At 39.6% G+C, this 19,644-nt stretch overlaps 1 protein-coding gene across 2 annotated transcripts; it reads left to right on the forward strand.

Annotated features, from left to right (window-relative positions):
• Window positions 1–2: 2 nt before the first annotated feature.
• Window positions 3–14,851, forward strand: il21r.1 (interleukin 21 receptor, tandem duplicate 1). Of its 2 annotated transcripts, none has more exons than XM_074684459.1 (10): window positions 3–202; window positions 2,414–2,618; window positions 2,925–3,025; window positions 3,410–3,515; window positions 4,643–4,833; window positions 5,588–5,721; window positions 5,810–6,002; window positions 6,178–6,253; window positions 8,358–8,451; window positions 13,382–14,851. In XM_074684459.1, exons 3-10 carry the CDS (start codon window positions 2,965–2,967, stop codon window positions 14,141–14,143), a joined length of 1,617 nt encoding a protein of 538 aa, XP_074540560.1. In that variant the 5' UTR covers window positions 3–202; window positions 2,414–2,618; window positions 2,925–2,964; the 3' UTR covers window positions 14,144–14,851. The 2 variants fall into 2 exon arrangements, with proteins under 2 accessions (XP_074540560.1, XP_074540561.1); XM_074684460.1 differs by having other exon boundaries at window positions 3–140.
• Window positions 14,852–19,644: the final 4,793 nt, after the last annotated feature.

A 19,644-nucleotide genomic window follows, 5' to 3' on the forward strand; every position in this document is an offset into this window, starting at 1 on the left:
GGTTTTTCTTGCGGTTGGCGTTCTTAATAGCTGAATTACCGCGGCCTACTGGATATATATTTTTCTCAAAGTGAAAAATGTTTACGTTGTCCACCAAATGTGACTTCCGCTGTCAAACGAGTGGATCAAATTCACCAAAGGTCAGTGAATTCGCCAACATTTTGATAAAAAGAACTGGATTTCATGAATCTGACGTACACAGGTAGGTTTTATTTTACGTTATTTAACTTAATGTCTTTTTTGATTCTCCTACATTAACTGTGAAATTATCCTGAACTGAAACTGTAAACGTCACTTAATATTAACTGCTGTTCTTAAAAAATTTGTGGTTGACCAATGTCATTTTAAATAGACACTTTCTATTTCTTGTGAAATATATATAATTCCTGTATGTAGTTGTAGGCTAGTTGCTGGTTGCTTTCATTAAAATTTAACATTTTGATAATAGTAAAACACTTTTATTGTGTACAGTACAGTCAGTTATCTTCGATAGTTACATTGGGTGATTTTTTTGAAAATACTCTTGTTCATTGGTTAGATTTCAGAACATGACCAGAAGTGGTTTTTGAAGCAATATTTAACTGTTTTATTCCACACATAATAAAATAATATAAAAAGCCAGCCAGTAACTGGTTAAGATTTTCTGTCATTTAGGATGGACAAAATGTGTTTTTCTTACTTCCTTTCCTCACCTATTAACAGTTGATTAATTCATTGTCTATCAAGATGAAGAATCAAAGATTGGCTTAAAAATACTCAGTTTAGAATTGATGGACTTATGGAAAACTAATTCCTTCGTCCCATTTCCCAACACAGCCCCGACTTTGTTTCTTCCAGACTTGAGACAAGTGACCCGATGAGCCACTCTAGAGTTATTTTGAAAAACTGTTTGTCATGTTTGCAGATTCACATGGAAAATACTGTGTCAGTCAGCACAAGATGCTCAGTTCTCCTATTTGGGGGTATAACTTAATCAGCAGAGGACATACATCTGATGTTGTCTGCATTTTTGTTAAACTGTGCTTTGTAATGCATTTTGTAGGTGTTGAAAAACTGAAACAGAATTCAAAGGTCAGAGGATGTATCGTTTCAAGAAGCTGTAAACTGTGTTAAGTTCAGAGTAAACCGTAGACACGGTGACCTTTGTAGGTTCTTCTTTCACAGGTCACTGTTCTCCGTGTTGTGGGCACAGTTTGGTTATTAAATTTCTGAGAACTTGTTTTGACTCTATTTTGCACGACTGGCTCTGCATGGCTGTAACCTAAAACTGATTATCAATACAACAAGCAGCAGCACACAGATCCAACCTGGACAGCACCCTGCACGGTACTTCACTATTTCAGTGTGATAGAAAATACAGTTCAAATTTACTTGAAGGGGAAAAGTGCACAGCAGAGCAGCAGTTATTGTCATTACCTGCTGATTTTTCTTTCTGATATTATAAATTGTTGAGGTGTCATGGTAACATCTCAGAGTGTTTTGTCTTTTTCAAGCAACAGTCCAAATCCCCCCAAAATATTTAATTTCATATTAGTCTGATCACAAATATTTGGCTGGTTTCTTTTTGAGCAACTGGAACTGCCTGACATTTGAAATTCTGGCTTAAAGTGTACATCAATCACCAGCTGAAGGTTCGAGCAGCTTTCAGAGGTGCAGGTGCATGGCTTTGTGCAGTTTTATGTGTGAGAACATCTGGCTTTGACTAATAATAGTTGTAAAAGGTGTGATATGAAATATGTCTGCACACCTACTTTGTGGCTTGAATACCACTGAGGCCCACCCACTGTGCAAAACACCAAGTGTTTGTGTGCCATTGTACAGTTTTTTTTGTGTAGTTCATGGTAGAGAACTTTTTCATTTAATTGGGAATTTTCTGATTAAAAACATTTCAAGCTAATTTTAAACGCATGGTGAGATGTGAGGGGCTCCACAGATGGATTATGACTCATTCAGCGTCTGACAACACCCTGATGGAAACTTCTCAAGTCTCCAGACATGCTGGTGTGTAGGCATGTAGGTGTCTGATAAGGGTCTGATGAAAGGTATCAAAAACATCTCTGCTATCTGGGTTCAGACTCATTTCAGTACTGAAACATGTTTTTTTTTTTTTTTTTTTGTGTGTGTGTGTGTGTGTGTGTGTGTGTGTGTGTGTGTATGTACAAGCATGTTTGTGCTTTGTTATAACTTATGTGATAGACTGTGGATCACAACATGCTAAGAGGAACATTTTCTATAAATAGATTATTCTTCTATCAGTTCCTCATCTGAAGATAAAATTAACCCTTGTTTTCTTCTACAAAAGCCTCCATTAAATTCGATCAAACCACACTTTGAAAAAAAAGCTATCATTTCTTTTTTTTTATAGTTTCAGTTTCCTGTTGACTCTTTATAGTTAACTATTGCATATTCATAGAACAGAGTGGATGCTGGGGGAAGACACCGCATAGACAAAGCCAGAGAGACTGAAACCACATCCTGAGTCACGCCGCTGATGATGACGCCTGCGCTGCGAGGAGCCTGAAACGTTCCCCTGAACACTCTCTCACAGACAGCCGTGCATCAGTGATGCTGTTAGCTGGTTAACTGGTTAGGTGGCAGGAACTTCGAATAAAAACAAGGTAAGATTGTTTTTGAGTTTTGAATTAGAGGCAATAATAACAGGATGTTACCTTAGGGTTTTTAGAAAGATTTGTTCCTGTCTGATAAAATTTTGTGCTTCTGGATGTGTTTTTCACCTGTAAGTTTGCTGGAGGGTTACACATGTTTGCTCTGTTTAAAAATAATTTACCTTGGTACAAATTTGGCTCTCAGTTCCACATACAGGTGAAATCAGTCACACCTCCTTTGGATAATTTAATGCTATTAACTCTTTGTAAAAGATAAGATAATTGTTTGTATTCTTACTGTTTTTATTATATTTTTAGTGTTTTTTGTCTAACGGAGGCTGAAAAAGTGGGTTTCCCCATGGCTCCTGAAACTGTACTGCTGTTGTTACTTTTGGGCCTCGCTTCGTCCGTTTATGGAGGTACGTTCATCTCACCTGCGATACTTTCTGGAATGTTGATTTGAATTTCTTCATTTACTGCTCCTTCTTGTTTAGATAAATGTTTTTTTGTCACTTAGTAGAGATTTGTCTTGATATTGGTAAATTTCAGTTTTGAAAAAGTGTTTCTGCGAGACGATGGCTGAACATGGTAGGACGTCAGGCCTAATGGTTCAGTCACGCACCCCATGTAAAGTGGTGCCCATGTTTCTTGCCCACATGCCACTCCCTGCTCTTTGTTCTACCCACTGACTGAACAAGACATAGAAGACCTAAATTTAAAAGTAAAAAACTAAAAGATGTAGCATAAAAAGTGCAGTAATATTTTAAAAGGCAAGTGAACCAGAATTTTCCTCCTTGTTTCAGAATCATCGTTCTGTAACGTCAGCTGCACGACGGACTACAATGTCACAGTGAACTGTTCCTGCTCGGCCTCTTTGCCCTCACCTGTCTTCGTCTCTGTCCTCTGCAGGTAGAGTACTTTAACACCCTGCTCTTGGTTCATAGCGTTAACGTTACATTTTCAAATGGACTGCCTTGGGGCCATCTTTGGTGGAGTTGCTTTGGAACAGCTGCTCTGATCTAATGGAAACACTGCAGAGCTGTACTGCGTTTGTCTTGAAACTCTGCCTACCAGAAGTTTCCACCAGAACATTTTCTGCATTAACACCTGTCAGTGATGTCACGATGTGACATTTTCCTGTGTTTTTTATCATTAGTGACGGAAGTAGATAATTTGCTGTAGATAGAGACTGAGACATGAAAGAACAATATACACAGTGGGTTTGCCCCAAGCAGTTTAAACATGTTTGTGAGACTTTTTTAAAGAAACTTTGCCGACAAATAAAGGTAATTGCTTCAACTCCTGAAATGTGGAAAACTGGTGCTTCCTGGTGCCATCAAAGCCAATAAACCGATTTAATGACTTTAAATGCGCCATTAGTAATGTATAAAATGTTGCTCTAATTCTGCTGTTTAAGAGAAAAGTATGATGTAGTGCAGTGGTTCACAAAGTAGGGGTCAAGAAATGTCTTCGAAAATCATGAACCATTCATAAATGCATCTGTTATATTGAATCATGCAAACAGAAAATATTTGATCTCTTTCCCACATTTCTTTGTTGCCACAAGACCCCAGAGGTGATAAACCAGGGCAACAGCAGCACAAGTCGTGGCAGAAGGTAGTTTTGGTGAAAGGCAGCCATAGGTGATCTAATTGCCAACCGCTTAGCAAAGTTAAGTACCTTAAGTCATTCTTGTTGGTTTTAGATCGACATGTAAGTGTATTTGCATGGCTGGAGATTGCAGGTCAGGAGTTTGGGGCTGAAAAGTTCGGAAACCACTGCTCCAGCAGATTGAATAAAAGCATCAGATTGATCAAACTGATACATTATCACAAGCATCAAGGTTGGATATTATACTCTTTTAGAGTTTAAAAATGTTCACACCCACTAGTTATGTGCTTTTAAGAAACATTGCCAGTCTGATAATAGGAGATAACAGAGCAACTCTGCGTCACAGTGAAACCACAATCAATAAAGCCGAGAGCTCGACCTACGTCACAGAGTGTTATCGGTTACAACTGTGTTTGTCTTTACAGTGATGATTTTGAATTAGAGGCCCACTCCAGCTGTGAAATCACACCGCCACAGTCCTGGTGCGTCATGTATCCTGAAAATCTTGAAGATGTTGCCTATGTTGGAACCATGTGCAACACCACCTTCACTCAACACGGAGGTGGAGTCAGCGTGAAGGGCGTTGAGTCGTCTGTCTGGGATCTGGGTCATGTGGGTGAGTAAAACTTGAAGTGAGAATTTGCATTATGACTGCTGGTCTGATTAGGATACAGGAGAAATTTGAATGAGGTCAAAGATCAAAGTGACAGGGACATCCTCTCTGATGATCAGTTAAATAAAGAATATGAGCATGGAGTCTATAAGAGGTTAAATATGAGCCACTGTTGTTATTCTATTGGTAAAATATATTCTCATACACTTTCAAAAGCTGTATGCATCCAACAGCTTCTCATAAGGGCAAGGGATTACTTCAACTTTCACTTTTCTGTTTTGCTTAAAGGTGATATAATGAAAGAGGAGTTCAGGGAACTTTCCCACGTACTCATGTATTTGCAGCAAACACCAACGCACCTCACTTCCCATTAAATGAAATAGAAGATAACATGGTTATCAGGTGTCACTTCTGGTGTGATCAACACACATTTTACACGGATATCTGAGTGAAAGGTGAATTTAAGGGGAAATATACTAAAAAAACTTGAAAAAAGTAAACATTAATAAAAGAGGAGACTGAATCACTGGAGATTGTGTGTTTTTAGCTGAAATGTTGCGTTAATTTATTCTGGATAAAAAAGTTGCTAGTCTGTGTATCTGTATTGAACGGCGTTGGGGGTTTCAGCTTCAGCCTGGATGCTGTTCTGGTTTCAAGACTTAAAAAAGGAAATTAAATCTTTGACATGATGCGGTCATTAAGTTGATACCCAGTTGACATTGTTTGGCACATATTTTTGTTTCCTCCTCTCTCGCAGTCACCGTTCCGCCTCCTTTCGATGTCCAGGTGACAGACAGTAACGGTTTTTACAACATCACCTGGGAACACAGCATCGAAAAAGACTGTCTCACATACGATGTGCGCATACGGGAGAGCAGCAAATTGTCTGAGGTGAAACATCAACAAAACCCATAAAGATGGAGAATTAGACTTCTACTGTGTCCCTTCAACTCAAATGTTCCTTTCCCTCCTCTGACAGGAGCCAGCTCTTTCGTATACAGAGGATGGGAAGCTCACGAGGATAAAGCATGTACACCTGCAGCCTGGTGTGAAGTACACTGTGGATGTGAGGGCCAAATTTGATCCTGAGCGTAACTTCTACTGGGGTCCGTGGAGTGAATGGAGCTCCTCGACTGAATGGAAAACAACGGGAAGCTCAGCAGAGATTGAAGGTTGAGGAAACATTAACATTTAAGAAGTCTTACTCTATGTGTCAGGCTGTTGTGGCTGGTTGCAGATTTCAATCTTTCGAGTGTCACTTCTGAAGCTGCACCATAAAGTCTATAGTTGTTTTTGATTTATGTGAACAAAATGTGAAATCTTCAACATGTTTTGCTTCCTTTGCAGAGTTTGATAAAAAATGGTTCCTTGCCTTCCTGTCCCTGATTGGTGTCCTTGGGATTGTGATATATCTTAATAAAACGTAAGTACTGCAAACATCCAGCTTGAACCTTGATGCTGCAGGTCACCCACAGTGCTAGTTAGAGGTCTTGTGATTTGCAGTCCTAAAAATACTCAAGTTTATCCAAAAGCCTCACTTTGTGTTTCAATAACCATACTTCAGTATTTGTTAAAGATGCTACAAGGAGGATCTGTTTTGATTGCACTCCCTCGCCACCTTCTGGCCTGGAGTCTCTGCACACTGTTTTAAATTACTTTTAGCGAGATCGGATCGAAACAGATTTCCTTTGTTCAAAACAACTTTTTGCTGGATACAACGCGCCTAAGTAAAGCTATTAACAGTACAGTTACGCAGTGATACGGTTTGAAACGTGACATCAAGCAAGCATTGTAATAGCAGGCTATATGCAGCGCTATCCGCAGCCCGGTGCTCTGACGTATCTGTAGGCTAACATGACAACAAGTAAACAGTCAGTTTGTAAGTAGTTTCGTAGCCGTCTATATCTAGGGCAGTTGGCAGTCTGGTGCTCTAAGACTTGTCTGTAATGTGTAACGCTAGTAAATCCTGGTTAGCTATGTCCTGCCAGTCATCTACCAAGCAGAGCTAATGTAACCTCACTCTTCCTTTTATTGATAGACTCTCAAGTTTGAACAGACCACTGCTGAATAACTGCTGACTGTGGGTTGGAATGAACATTATCAGAAAACAGATTAGCCCCTGTGTTAGCCTTTAGCTCGGGCTGTGTCACTCTCCTGTTTAGCTTTTTTATCCTTTTCTGTCCTTTTTCCGTCTGACAGTTTGGCTCCTGTGTCCACCATCACTACAAAATTAATCACAGAAATCATTTTCAGCAGAAAAAAACACAGATCTCTCTTCTCATTACTAAACTTCGTCAGCCGGCGTGGTGTTGTCTTGGAGACCTAGATGTGCTGTGAATCAATCCAGTCTTGCTTGACCTGATCAGGAAGCTATGAAATAGCATTTTGAAATACCTATAACCTTTAATATTGGGGCTGATAATCCTATTTTAAAGTCTGGATTATGATTGGGCATATATCTAGAAGGGAGACTTTTCAAGATCACTTAAAAACTCTTCACAGCCCCTTTCAGTAATGATGACTGATAGAGACGCAAATAACTTATCTTAAGACAGAACCAACTACAGAAAGTTCAGATCAAGTTCAAGCTTAAACTCCTGCTTAAGTTTACAGAAAGCGCTCTCTGGACTCCTTGCTCAGAAAGCGAACTTGGCAAAGTGAAAGTAGATTAAGCCTGAAGGTCAGCAACACTTCTTCCAGTAAGTGATTAGCAAAAGTTCTCACTACCTCAGTACATACACTTTCCTGGCATCACCTCCCACATGTAGAGAAACCACTGCTGTACGTGCAACGGCACATTGCACTCAAGTGGATGCAGACATAGGAAATCATGCTGAGCCTTGGCGACAGACACCGAGAAGATGTCACTTATTAAGAGTGCAAGCAAAGAGCTCAAAAAGTGAGCTGTCCTCTCACAATGTCTGAGTTTGTTCCTGTCTTGTTGAGATGATAAGATGAAACCGTCTGCGAGCTGTGTGAAATTTCATTTTGCTTTTGGCTCAGAAGAGCTCCAAGCCTAAAGAAAGCTGCAGTCCTCAAATGCTTTGCAAATTTGTGCAATATGTATTGTTTCCGTTTTACGGAAGTAAAATGCAGAGCTGAAACCAATCCTCCCATCATGAGCGTTTTGAAGTTCATGTTTTGTTCAGTCTGAATTAAGGGGTTAAGTCTGGGGGCTGTTTGGTCACGGATACTTACACCTTTCTACATGTAATGAAAGCAGACAAAGGTGTTAGTCTTGGTTTCACTTTGAGTTCATTTGTAAGCGTGTGATGTGTTTACAGACTGTTGCATGAGCTGGTTATTTAAGAAAGATTTATTTTAGCTTTTTATGTTAGTGTTTTTTTCATGATGACACTCATTTCAAGCTGTCTGCTTGCTATTAGTCATGCATTAAAAAAATATCACAACCTCTTTTCTGCACGTATGAAAACTGAAAAGATCCTGGAAACAGTGTCAGACTCTTCTGAATTAAGAATAAAATGTTCTTCATTCACATTCATTTTCCGAATCTAAAATCCTTCCAGATATCTCCAGAAGAAACTCCACCTGATCACATTTGTCCCCACACCAGACAACTTTTTCAAGCCGCTCTACCTCAACCATGGAGGGAATTTTAAGGTAAGAGACAGTCAGATGGATCTGTGTGTAGTTTCTGAATAATTCCAGCAAGTGGTGCCCTAGAGGGGACTTTTGACACACCTGTACCATGTCGCAGGGACTTTCCCTGACTCCGCATGTGAGAGTTTATGAGGGGAATGACTCAGTGTGCAGGGGCTTCAAGAGGCTTTTCATTTTTCATCTGTGTGACATGCTGTGGGTGGATATTTCTGTGACAGTCTGACCCGTTCCCCACCTGGTGGAAAATACCCCAGATCAGATCATTTATGTGTCATTGTGTCAGGCTGACAGCAGATTGATTTCCCCTTGATAAAAGCACAAGAGGGGGTTTATTTGATTATCTTTTGTTTTTGTTGATATCCCTGTGAAGACTATTTTTCTGAATGTCATCCTTAAAGCCTCAAAGGTGGATCTTTATTCTGTCTTTAGAGGCTTTGAGGGATATGCTGATCCTTTTTTCTCTCTTCAATTAGTCTAATTTCATTTTGAGGCTGATGGGGTAAAGTTTCTATATGACAGTGTGGGAAAAGACCCCAAAAGTTGTGATATTCAACTCTTACACTTATGGTTAAACGTAGGGCTTTGTTGTTTTAACCATTTACTGTCTAAATTTATTTACATATATACATTAAAAAAATATTGGTTGATATTTTTCTTTTATATTTTTGCATTTAAGCAGATGCAAAATTAAGTGGAGATTGTCAATTTAGATTAAACATACAATAGATGTGCATTTGGGAAAGATGCAATAATCAGGCATGATTGGGTGTAGTAGTAATAATAGCTTATTTTGTTTGAAGAATATGTAAAGTAGAAACTGATGTACACCTATAAAAGATATTCATTGAAACAGTTCAAATAGTAAAAATAAGCTTAAGTAATAAAATAGCAATAGAATAGTGGATAGTTTAAATAAATAAATAAATAAAATCAATAAATTAAATAAATAAAAAAAAAAAATAAATACATAAAAATTAATTAAAAAAATAAATAAATTAGAGATTAAACTTAAAGACAAATAAAATCACCAAAAAGAACTACATGCTAGAATAATAAATGAAGAATCACAAATCAATAAGCCAATAAATTATTACATAAGAAAGATTTTTATTTATTTTGCTGTTTTTGCTCTTACTGGCTTTAAAATTGAAAAACACAATTGTTCTTCTAAAAACACTGTGGAACATTCACTATCCCTTCTTCCTGTGGACTTCTTTCACCTCTTACATGTGAACTTGAAGTCTCCGTGTGTTTACAAACATTGGCCAGCAGAGGGTACCATTGCAGCAAATAAAGGCGACATGGCACTCACAAGATAGAGTTGCATGTGATACGTACTGATTAGATACTTTAGTCTCACTAAGTATGTCCAGTAAAGAGGGGAAAGGAGTGAAAAGAAAACTTGGTCCACAAACCAAAACTGCAACTGCTCCTCAAAAATAACAGCAAGGCACACCGTAGGATGTTCAATGACAATGTATTTATCTTTCATGGTAATAATAAGCAGTTTTTAGATGTGCTTTGGTTTACCAGATGGGCTTTAATGGGAATAATTAAGAATGCTACATTCTAAAATTTGATTAAATATGAAACACTCTGAGCTTCAAGGACCAAAGCGCACAGAAACATTTGCATTTCATTTAAAGTATGAGTATAAAAACAAGATATCCCTTTGTTTTTTCCCATGACAGGGAAATTTAGAGCAGCAGAGTGGATAGTGCTGTTTGTGGAAGCATTGTCTGACACACAAACCTTTTTTTTGGGAGGTTTGAGCTAAAGTTTCCTTTTGCAAGACACTCAAAGCCGCACTTCCTCAGCTAGCTGTGTGTTTACCACAGAACCCACTGCTTTCAGTGCACGAGTGTGGTGTGATGTGACCAGTACTGTAAAGGCGCTTTGAGTGGACAACAGGCCAGAGAAAGCACTTCATGAACACAGTCCATTCAGGGGCTGTTAAAAGAAAATGTTGATAATCTATCCTAATAATAATCAGCTTCAGGTAACTGATAGTTAAATTTACATTTTCACAAATTTTATAAGTAATGAACCTCAGCATCATTTCACAAAGTATTCTTTAATAAATCTGGCCACTTTTTCCCAACGTATTCTTTAATAAAACAAACCACAGGTTTTTTGTCCTGTAAATGACTTCCTCTAAATAAGTCTGGCACGGCTAACGGTCTAGTTTCAGAAATCCTCGACCTAGTTTGAATGTGGCTTCTGACTCTTGCGGTGAAGATCGCTCGTGCTTCCTCTGTTGCTCAGAGATCATTCAGTGATGTTGATGTTTAGCTCTGTTCTTCAGGATGTGGCGTTCTCTGGCTGTAAAAAAACTGATTCATCCTTATCTGGCTGGCATCTCGCTGAATGGAGACTTGAGGTGTCAGGACTGCACTTCTTCATGTAAATAGTTTAGTAAGAGAAACGACTCTTCCTACAAATCCACGTCTGCACGTTTAAAAGGGATCAAATAAGAATCAGAATTTCAGTTTTGTTCCTGCATTTAGTGCAACATACAACCCTGTAATCTTTTAATTATGGAGTAAATCATTTTATTCTGCCGTATTCTGCCGTAAAGTTCTTTACGTTGCATGAGAGTAAATGCACATTAACATAAGCATGATAGGGCAACTAGCTACCTGCACACGCCGCAGCCCTGCTTCTTTGAAGTGGTTCAGCACTTAGTGGAAAAAGATCAGATCTAGAGCAGATTACATCGTCCCCTCCGGCACATGGAAATAACTTTTTTAACCAAAAACTTGTCTGTGTTGTACCTGTTGAGAGTTTGAAGATGCTGATGAAGATTAGAGCCTTGCTCGTGTTTGTGCAGTGTTCTTCTAACACGCAACCAGCAGCCACAGAGCTCAGTGTGAAGTGTCCTGTATTCACAACACAGAAAACCTCCTTAAAAGCTAAAAATCAGCATCAAGCTTAACGCTAATGCAAAATGCTAGAATACTGGAACAATTTTTTACCTCTTACAATGAAATGACTGTGGCAATGTGCTTTATTTATGATAAATTGTATAACTTCCTCAACTTTATTGATCAGTGTCTTTCCAACACATCACACTGTAACTGGAACTCAGGACATAACTACTGCTCATGTTGATGTTTTGCTGTCCTGTTCAGGTCCTATCATAACATCTATTTGATCCCTTTGAATGCTGGCTCATTGTTTCTTAGTAACTACACTCAAAAAAAGCCTCAAGTAGTTAATCAGTGTTGATACTGCACGCCTGCTGAGTGGAAAGAGGTCACATCAGGCCTGAACTGGCGTCCCTTCACTCGCTTCCTGTCAGTTTCAGGATTCAGTTAGAGATTTGGATACTTGTTTTTTTTTTTAACTTCTCATTGGCTGGCACCATCGTACCTTTTTGCATCTTCATGCTCCAGACAGAGCACTAAGGCTTTTATGTTTCATGCTACCTTTATGCAAAAATGGCCCCATGTGCAATGAAAGCTCATTCAGGATGAACAAATTTGTGGTTGTCTTTTGCATTTCGGTGACTGCTAAAGATAAAACCAAATGCCACTTAGCCTAGATTTTAAAATGGAAGTTAAAAGGGGACAAAAATAAGACTTATGGTGCCAAAAACACAAGTAATCAATATTATATCACATCATAAATACCAAAAAGAAAAAAATGCAAAGCGAAAATTTAAATTTTGCAAATATATACTAATTAAATGAATTTTTAAAAAGAAAATGTCCAAGACATTTGGCATCTTAGATTGGTTTTACTTTGACTTGGCAGACTGGGTAAGTGAAATAAAGCAAAATTTTGATATTTTATGTTAAATGGTAATATTTTTCCCCCCAAAACTCTATGAAAAACAAAAACACAATTATTTGGAAATATGTTAATAAGATTTCTAAAGTCTCACAAACAAAATCAGTCTAATTTAGAATTATACATTCAACTCATATATCTAGTCAGTATCTAGTATTGGTCAGAAATATATATATATATTTTTTTAAAAAGGAAAAGTATTTCATAAAGTTTTGAGTTCGATGTGATGTGTCTTATACTGGACCTCCCAAGTCAGATGTTTGTCACTGAAGGAAAAAATAGATTGTATAGTGTTTTTACTTTGCTGCAAGGAAAAATACATTGATACAATGGATTTGTGATAAGAGCCCTTCTGTTTAAGTTGGAGTAGACTTGTGTTTGAACTGGTTCCCCCTGAGTATCTTAAAGCATATTACATTCAAAGATAGCCTGGCAGCCTTTATCGGACTATCTTTTACCTGATTGCTCTTTGTGTTTAACCTGACCCACCTGAGCTGTTTGTGTTGGTTTTGTTCAGTTTTGTTTTGATTTGTTGGTTTTTGTGCAGGTCTCCAAATGAAAGGTCAAATGAATTATTACCAGAAACCTATGAGCCTCACAGAGCAACCGGTTGCAGCAGCAAGTCTCATTGCCGCATCGTTAATTGTTCAGAGACGCTTAGAGTCAGGGCGTTTCCAGTTTCAGTTTTCAGATACAGAGAAAATAAATAAATGGTAAATGGTAAATGGACTTGAGCTTATATAGCGCTTTTCTAGTCATGGACCACTCAAAGCTGCTGTACACCACAGGTCACACTTACCCATCCACACCCATTCGCTCTCACATTCACACACTGATGGATCCAATGTTTACTATGACAGCTATCCATCAGTACATCTAACACAGTCACGCCCTTTCATACCCATTCACACACCACTGACGCAGCAGTGGGAGCAATTAGGGGTTAAGTGTCTTGCCCAAGGACACATCGCCATGTGTCGCCCAGAGCTGGGCTTGAACTTGCAACCTTCCGATCACCGACCAAGCGCATTCTCCAACTGCGCCACAAAACTGTCTTGTGTTGTTTTATATTCAAGCCCTTCAGCATTAACGCTAAGCTAGTTACCTGTATTAATGCCTTCTTTTATCTCTGTTTTAGGAGTGGGTGAAACCGGCATTCAGTGAGTACGACTACCTGAAGATCAGCGCACATGCTCAGAGGAAGAGCGAGATGGAGCCTGACATCTTCCAGTGGAACGATGAGAAACGAAGCAACAGCGAAGACGGTCAGATGACGCAGGGCGGTCAGTTCCTCCACATGCTGCAGCCCCCCAGCGACATGCTGCCGTTCCTCCAGGATGGTGGCAGCTCTCAGAGTACAGGTCATTCCAGCGGACACATCTCCATCAATACCGTGACGCTGTCAGGAGAAGACGAGTTTGGCGGGGACGAGCGGTCCAGAAGCTCTGTGAACACGCTCAGGAGTTACAGAGACGGAGGAAGCTTTGGTTCATTTGGGGACGACTTAGAAGAACGTCCAGCGTCAAGGCTGGATGGACAAAGTGGGATGCTGCCACAGCGGGACATCCAGGTATCCAACGACTTATCACTGGAAAATGTCAATTTTGAGCCACATGCACAGGTTGACGAACCAGAGAGGGTATCACTGGACTCGTTTGTCTCACACGAGCTGTCAGAAGACGGCTACCCTCACGTGGACCTGGACACCATTGACAGCGGTTTTGGGGAGTGCAGCAGCCCCGGAGCTTCAGACTCAAACATGGCTGAGCAGATGGCTTTATTCCAGGAGCACAAAAACTCCAACTCCAACTACGTCAAGCAGTGGATGTTTTGCAGCACGATTCAAGAAGACTCTGGAGACACGGAGAACGAAACACACGAAGCACAAGAAGCACAGTGAGACGGACTGCACAGCTAGAGATGCTTCTGGACTAATAGTTAATAAAGGGACATGTTTTTTCGGTGTATTCAAAAAAAGTGTGAGAGGTGGAGGAGTGTAAATAATGTAAAAGTTTAATTTGTAAACTTTGTAATATCTTCTGATTAGTTTTGTTTGTGACTTTGTTCAAACTGCACTGCACATACACTGTCTTGATTTTTTTGTTGTCTTAGTATTTTACCGTAATGTCTGCAAAAACTTACTGGAAAAGTGTCTTTTTGGTATATAACTGTTCATAGCAAAGGATTGTGGGGAAAAACACAGTAATGATACTGTAAATGAAGATACAGTGTACCGTGGACCTTTTGAAAACTACTTTTAATGCTCATCTGAGTCGATAATGCATCAGCTCACACACTCGTTTTTCTCACACCACTCCGCACAGATTTTGCAACACGGGATCCAACTGTTGCATAACGCTTTGACTGCTGAAGGATGTTGTTGTCTCAGCTTCACATTGTCATGGTCATGCACGCTTCATCAGCTCGTACTGTCGCACCAGCTCGCACGCTACCTTATCAAGATGTCTGATAATGTCTGTTTTCCTTGCTTGTGCACATTTTCAGTAACCACTGTAACCATCTGTCCTGTTTTGTGAAACGTCAGTATAAAGAGCAAACTTTGTGCAAAGTCTTATCATCTGTGAAGTCAAGAAAAAAAGTTCTTCTCTAGTCTGGGCCTCCTTTATCAGAGGGAAGTGGAGACACATGCCACAAAGGTTTTGTCTATCTGTTGTTTACAGTATTTGTTTTCCTTTCAGAGTCATTAGCTGCTGATGATTCAGTCTGAAATCAACACTGATGCCTCCGTACATCTTAAAAAAAAGCAAACCAGACTAAAATTGACACGACTATTTCTTTTTGTGGTGATTTTAAATGCCTGAAACTGCTCGCAAGCATTAGTTGCAGTAATTTCAGTGGCAAAGGTTTCCACAGAGCAGTAGCATCAGAGCTCTTTAGCATGAATTTTTGCCACCCAAGAGGACAATCATGTTTTAACCAGCCAAGAAGGCAGTTTGATGTGTGTTTTGCCAACCAGGAGGGCACTTTGATGTGCAGTTTTGTTCCTAAGAGGACACTTGAGGCAAATTTTGGATCCCAAAAGGACACTAAGCATGCATTTCTGATCCTAAATGGGCACTTACATGACGTTTTAGCGCTAACCCACGTTTTGGCCCCAAGAAGGCACATTTTCATTTTAAAAATTGGCCCCTCGGCCCCCCCTTTGCACACCCCTGCCATCAAGTGAAACTTGCAGTATGAAAATCTTTTGTTCAAAACAAAAAGACAATATATGCTGCCAAAATAGACAAACGTTTGTCTCAGAAAATTTAACTATCTTACATTTTTCAGTCAACAAAAGTTGAGTGCTTGTGCTGATTGAGTTCATTTGGATTTTTATTGAATGACATAAAATTATTTCATTAGATTCCAGTGAATTGAATCCACACGTTAGTCCGATAATTAAGTATTAACTTTGATCATGAAGGAAGATATGGCTTTGAATAAAGTGTTGCTGTAATAATTCATATGTTAATGCTGTAATCATTCTTAAATTAATTTGTGCTATTGCGGCCATGTGATAATGTGTGTACTTGCAGAAGATTTAGAGCTCCTGAGAGGCTACAAATCACTCAGTGGAAAGGAAGGAAGAACGGACACCATTAACAGGAAAGGTTTTGCTTAAGAGCTAAATGATTAATCTTGTTTACCCATATACTTACCCAGTAACTGCTGAGTGTTTCTGTTGAGTTTCAGCAAATAACTGCAGAGTGTGTTGGGTGTGTTGAGTATTTCAGTGAAACGCAGGAAGGCCTTGAATTAGAGACAGATAGAGAACAGAAAGTACCTTGTGAGGAGACAACAATTTTAATAAGGCAGCATGAAAGTGTGTGATGCATGTGAGTGTGCATTTAACCTTTCTTTGTTAGGAAAACACCAGATGATGCTGGGAAATGGGAGGAGAAATCACTGGCTCACAATGTTTCAGATCAGTAACTGAATGTCTTGGATAGGCAGATCTTCAACTATAAGAACATTCCAGGGACAGGGACCCAGGTTTTTATCCCTAAAGGAGGAGTCCGAGACCTGTATCAGGGCCGTACAGAGATTTAACAGCAAGGACCCAGAGCTCTGTCGCACATTTTTGACTTGCTGTAATCATTAAATCTGAGTTAATCTGAGTTACTAATCTTGCTCCATGTCACTGACTAGATGCCAACAAGACAGATGGATCTGATAAACAGCTTCCTGTTTGTTTTTTTGTTTGTTTGTTTCTGGTGCCTTTTGAAAATTCAATCGTATTGAAGAGTAATCCTCTTGATTGCTCAATGAAGTCCGCTGGTTGCCGTGTTGTCTGTTGGTTTACATTTTTGTGGAAAAACCAAATCAAACTGGGAGGTAGCCAAAAGTGAGTTCAAACCAAGAAGAACAGGGATCTGGGCATCTCTTGGTTTTTGCAAAATGCAAACAAAACGTAAAATAGATTTAATGTTCTTTTGTGCATGCATGGGTTCACTCTTGCTTCAACCCTTATAGCATGCTCATCAGGTTGATCGCCCTCTATAATTTGCCTGTAGGAGTAAATTGTTGTCACTCTCTACATGTGGTAAGCAAGTAAATGAAAAAAGAGAGGAGGACCCAGAACTGAACCCTGTGGAACTCCACATGATAGATTTGCTGTTGAAGAAACTAACCCAGCAGAGACAAATGCGTATTTGGAAGGTATTCATTTATTTGAGACAGATAGTTTCTAAGAAAATATGAGGGTGGATTTTTCAGACGGCCCCTTCTGTGGGAGGAGGAAGTGTTTCATTTATTTTCCAGTTTCCAGAGTTTCCCCGACAGCTAATCGTCTCATAGCGTGGATGTTATTGCAAGTCTGTTTCTCATTTAACCCAACAACAACCTGTCGTTGTGTGCTCACAGAGTCATCCATCCCCCTGTTTCACTTTGGGTGCAGTCTGTAGGTTGTTTGATAGCATGTGTGGGAGTAATTAATTATGCAAAGTTTATGCTTCCATGTCAAAACTACATTACAGAATACATTATACACTCACCAGCCATTTTATTAGGCACACCTGTCCAACTGCTCATAAACGCAAATTTCTAATCAGCCAATCACATGACTGCAACTCAATGCATTTAGGCATGTAGACATGGTGAAGACGATCTGCTGCAGTTTAAACTGAGCATCAGAATGGTGAAGAAAGGTGATTAAAGTGACTTTGAACCTGGCATGGTTGTTGAGTATTTCAGAAACTACTGATCTACTCATATCTTCATGCACAACCATCTCTAGGGTTTACAGAGAATGGTCCCAAAAAGAGAAAATATCCAGTGAGCAGCAGTTCTGTGGGACAAAAGTCCTTGTTGATGCCAGAGGTCAGAGGAGAATGGACAGACTGGTCGGAGCTGATAGAAAGGCATCAGTAACTCAAATAACCACTGGTTACAACCGAGGTCTGCAGAAGAGCATCTCTGAACACACAACACGTCCAACCTTGAGGCAGATGGGCTACAGCAGCAGAAGACCACACCGGGTGACCCTCCTGTCAGCTAAGAACAGGAAACTGAGGCTACAATTCACACAGGCTCACCAAAACTGGACAAAACAAGATTGGACAAACGTTGCCTGGTCTGATGAGTCTGGATTTCTGCTCCACATTCGGATGGTAGGGTCAGAGTTTGGCGTTCTGGTTCAGGCTGCTGCTGGTGGTGAAATGGTGTGGGGGATATTTTCTTGGCTCACTTTGGGCCCCTTAGTACCAACTGAGCATGGTTTAAAGTCCACAGCCTGCCTGAGTATTGTTGCTGACCATGTCCATCCCTTTATGAGCACAGTGTACCCATTTTCTGATGGCTACTTCCAGCAGGATAACGCTCCATGTCATAAAGCTGGAATCATCTCAGACTGGTTTCTTCAACATGACAATGAGTTCCCTGTACTCAAATGTCCTCCACAGTCCCCAAATTTCAATCCAATAGAGCACCTTTGGGATGTGGTGGAACGGGAGATTCTCATCATGGATGTTCAGACGACAAATCTGCAGCAACTGTGTGATGCTATCATGTCAATACATGCACATATGCAGCTCCTATAAAGTGTAACTCCACATCAAGGCAATGCGGTCTGGCCAAGCGACAATGCATAAGTGCTAAAATCTGCTGTTTCTTGGGTGTCCACTTGAGGCCACACCAGCCAATTTGCTTCAAAATCCATCTCACAAACAGACGGGTGATGTCGCGGAGACTATGTTCATTAATTATACGGCCCTGTAATTTTCTGCTTTGACAGTAGCTTCTGCCTGATCAACCGCTGCTCTACATGTATCAGCTCCAACTCACTTCTGTGCACAGCAGAATGTAGCAGAACCTGAAAATAATATAAGCATAGAAATCACTCAATAAAATAGCAGCAAGTTTGTCTTTGGGGCACACGAGGCAATAGTACTGGTCTAGAGTCTACAAGTATAAACCCAGCTTCATGTTGATTGTGGTTCACACTGAGGTAGACAAAGAGGGTGAATTGTATCTGTTGCCATCATAGCTATTTTTTTTGTCTGGTTGATTTTACGAGTCAAACTGTTAAAGGGCTTATTTGATTGAGTCTAAGGACTTAAGATGCTTTGGCTTCACTTGTGTGGAGCTTTCACACCAATCATCATTTATGTAACAGAAACAAAAACAGTGTCGACGTCACCTTGATTAATATCTCGTGCTGCAGCAGCAGAATCCAGCCATAGACATTTTAACTTTGTATTGGAAACACACTTGGTGTCGCATGATGTCCACTTACACTGTTAATCATAATTTACAGCTAACTTGATGGTAAGAAGATACAGCAGCAATCACAACAGAGGCCACAGTTTTCTGTACACTCAGACCACTGGATGAAATTGTGCCACTATCCTGACTTTTTGTTTGTTTATTTATTTATTTATTTATTTGGAGGAATCACTAAAGGTGGTAAATGACGGTCATCTATCCCTTTGCAGTGGTTCCAGGAGTTAACAATCACACAAATCACAAATATGTCAGGTTTTTTTTTCCGAACTTCAAACTTTATTTATAAAGCACTTTTCATGCACAACAGTGGCAACACAAAGTGCTTGACAAAAGAAAAGAAAAGAAAAGAAAAAGAGACAAGAAAAAACAAGAAAAGAAAACAATACAACAATCTTGGTACTCAATATTCTAACTCACTGACTCAATGATTCACTGACTCAATGACTCACTAACTTACTCATTCACTCAGTCATGGTTGTTCACTTTTGCAGAACATAAAAAGAGAATTAGAAAAGCATCAATTTTGTAACATGCGCTGCACTTTCTCCATTTGTAAAGCATGTTGAGATTACATTTGTTGTAAACTTGTGCTACATAAATAATGATTGATTGAATTTCAAATTGTAATCTGATCACTAACAGCAGAATTTACACAAACTTTCAGCATTACACTAC

This window comes from Halichoeres trimaculatus, unplaced genomic scaffold, assembly GCF_033239565.1.
Source record: "Halichoeres trimaculatus isolate MK-OKI-2021-1 unplaced genomic scaffold, fHalTri1.1 fHalTri1_scaffold_12, whole genome shotgun sequence".
Lineage (NCBI taxonomy): Eukaryota > Metazoa > Chordata > Actinopteri > Labriformes > Labridae > Halichoeres > Halichoeres trimaculatus.

What these genes read in the sequence shown, in the direction of transcription:
- il21r.1 (XM_074684459.1), top strand. Translation starts at nt 2,965, where the DNA reads ATGGCTCCTGAAACTGTACTGCTGTTGTTACTTTTGGGCCTCGCTTCG. An exon ending in TTCGTCTCTGTCCTCTGCAG is followed by an intron (nt 3,516 to 4,642) that starts GTAGAGTACTTT and finishes TTGTCTTTACAG; the next exon opens with TGATGATTTTGAATTAGAGG. An exon ending in CTGGGATCTGGGTCATGTGG is followed by an intron (nt 4,834 to 5,587) that starts GTGAGTAAAACT and finishes CCTCTCTCGCAG; the next exon opens with TCACCGTTCCGCCTCCTTTC.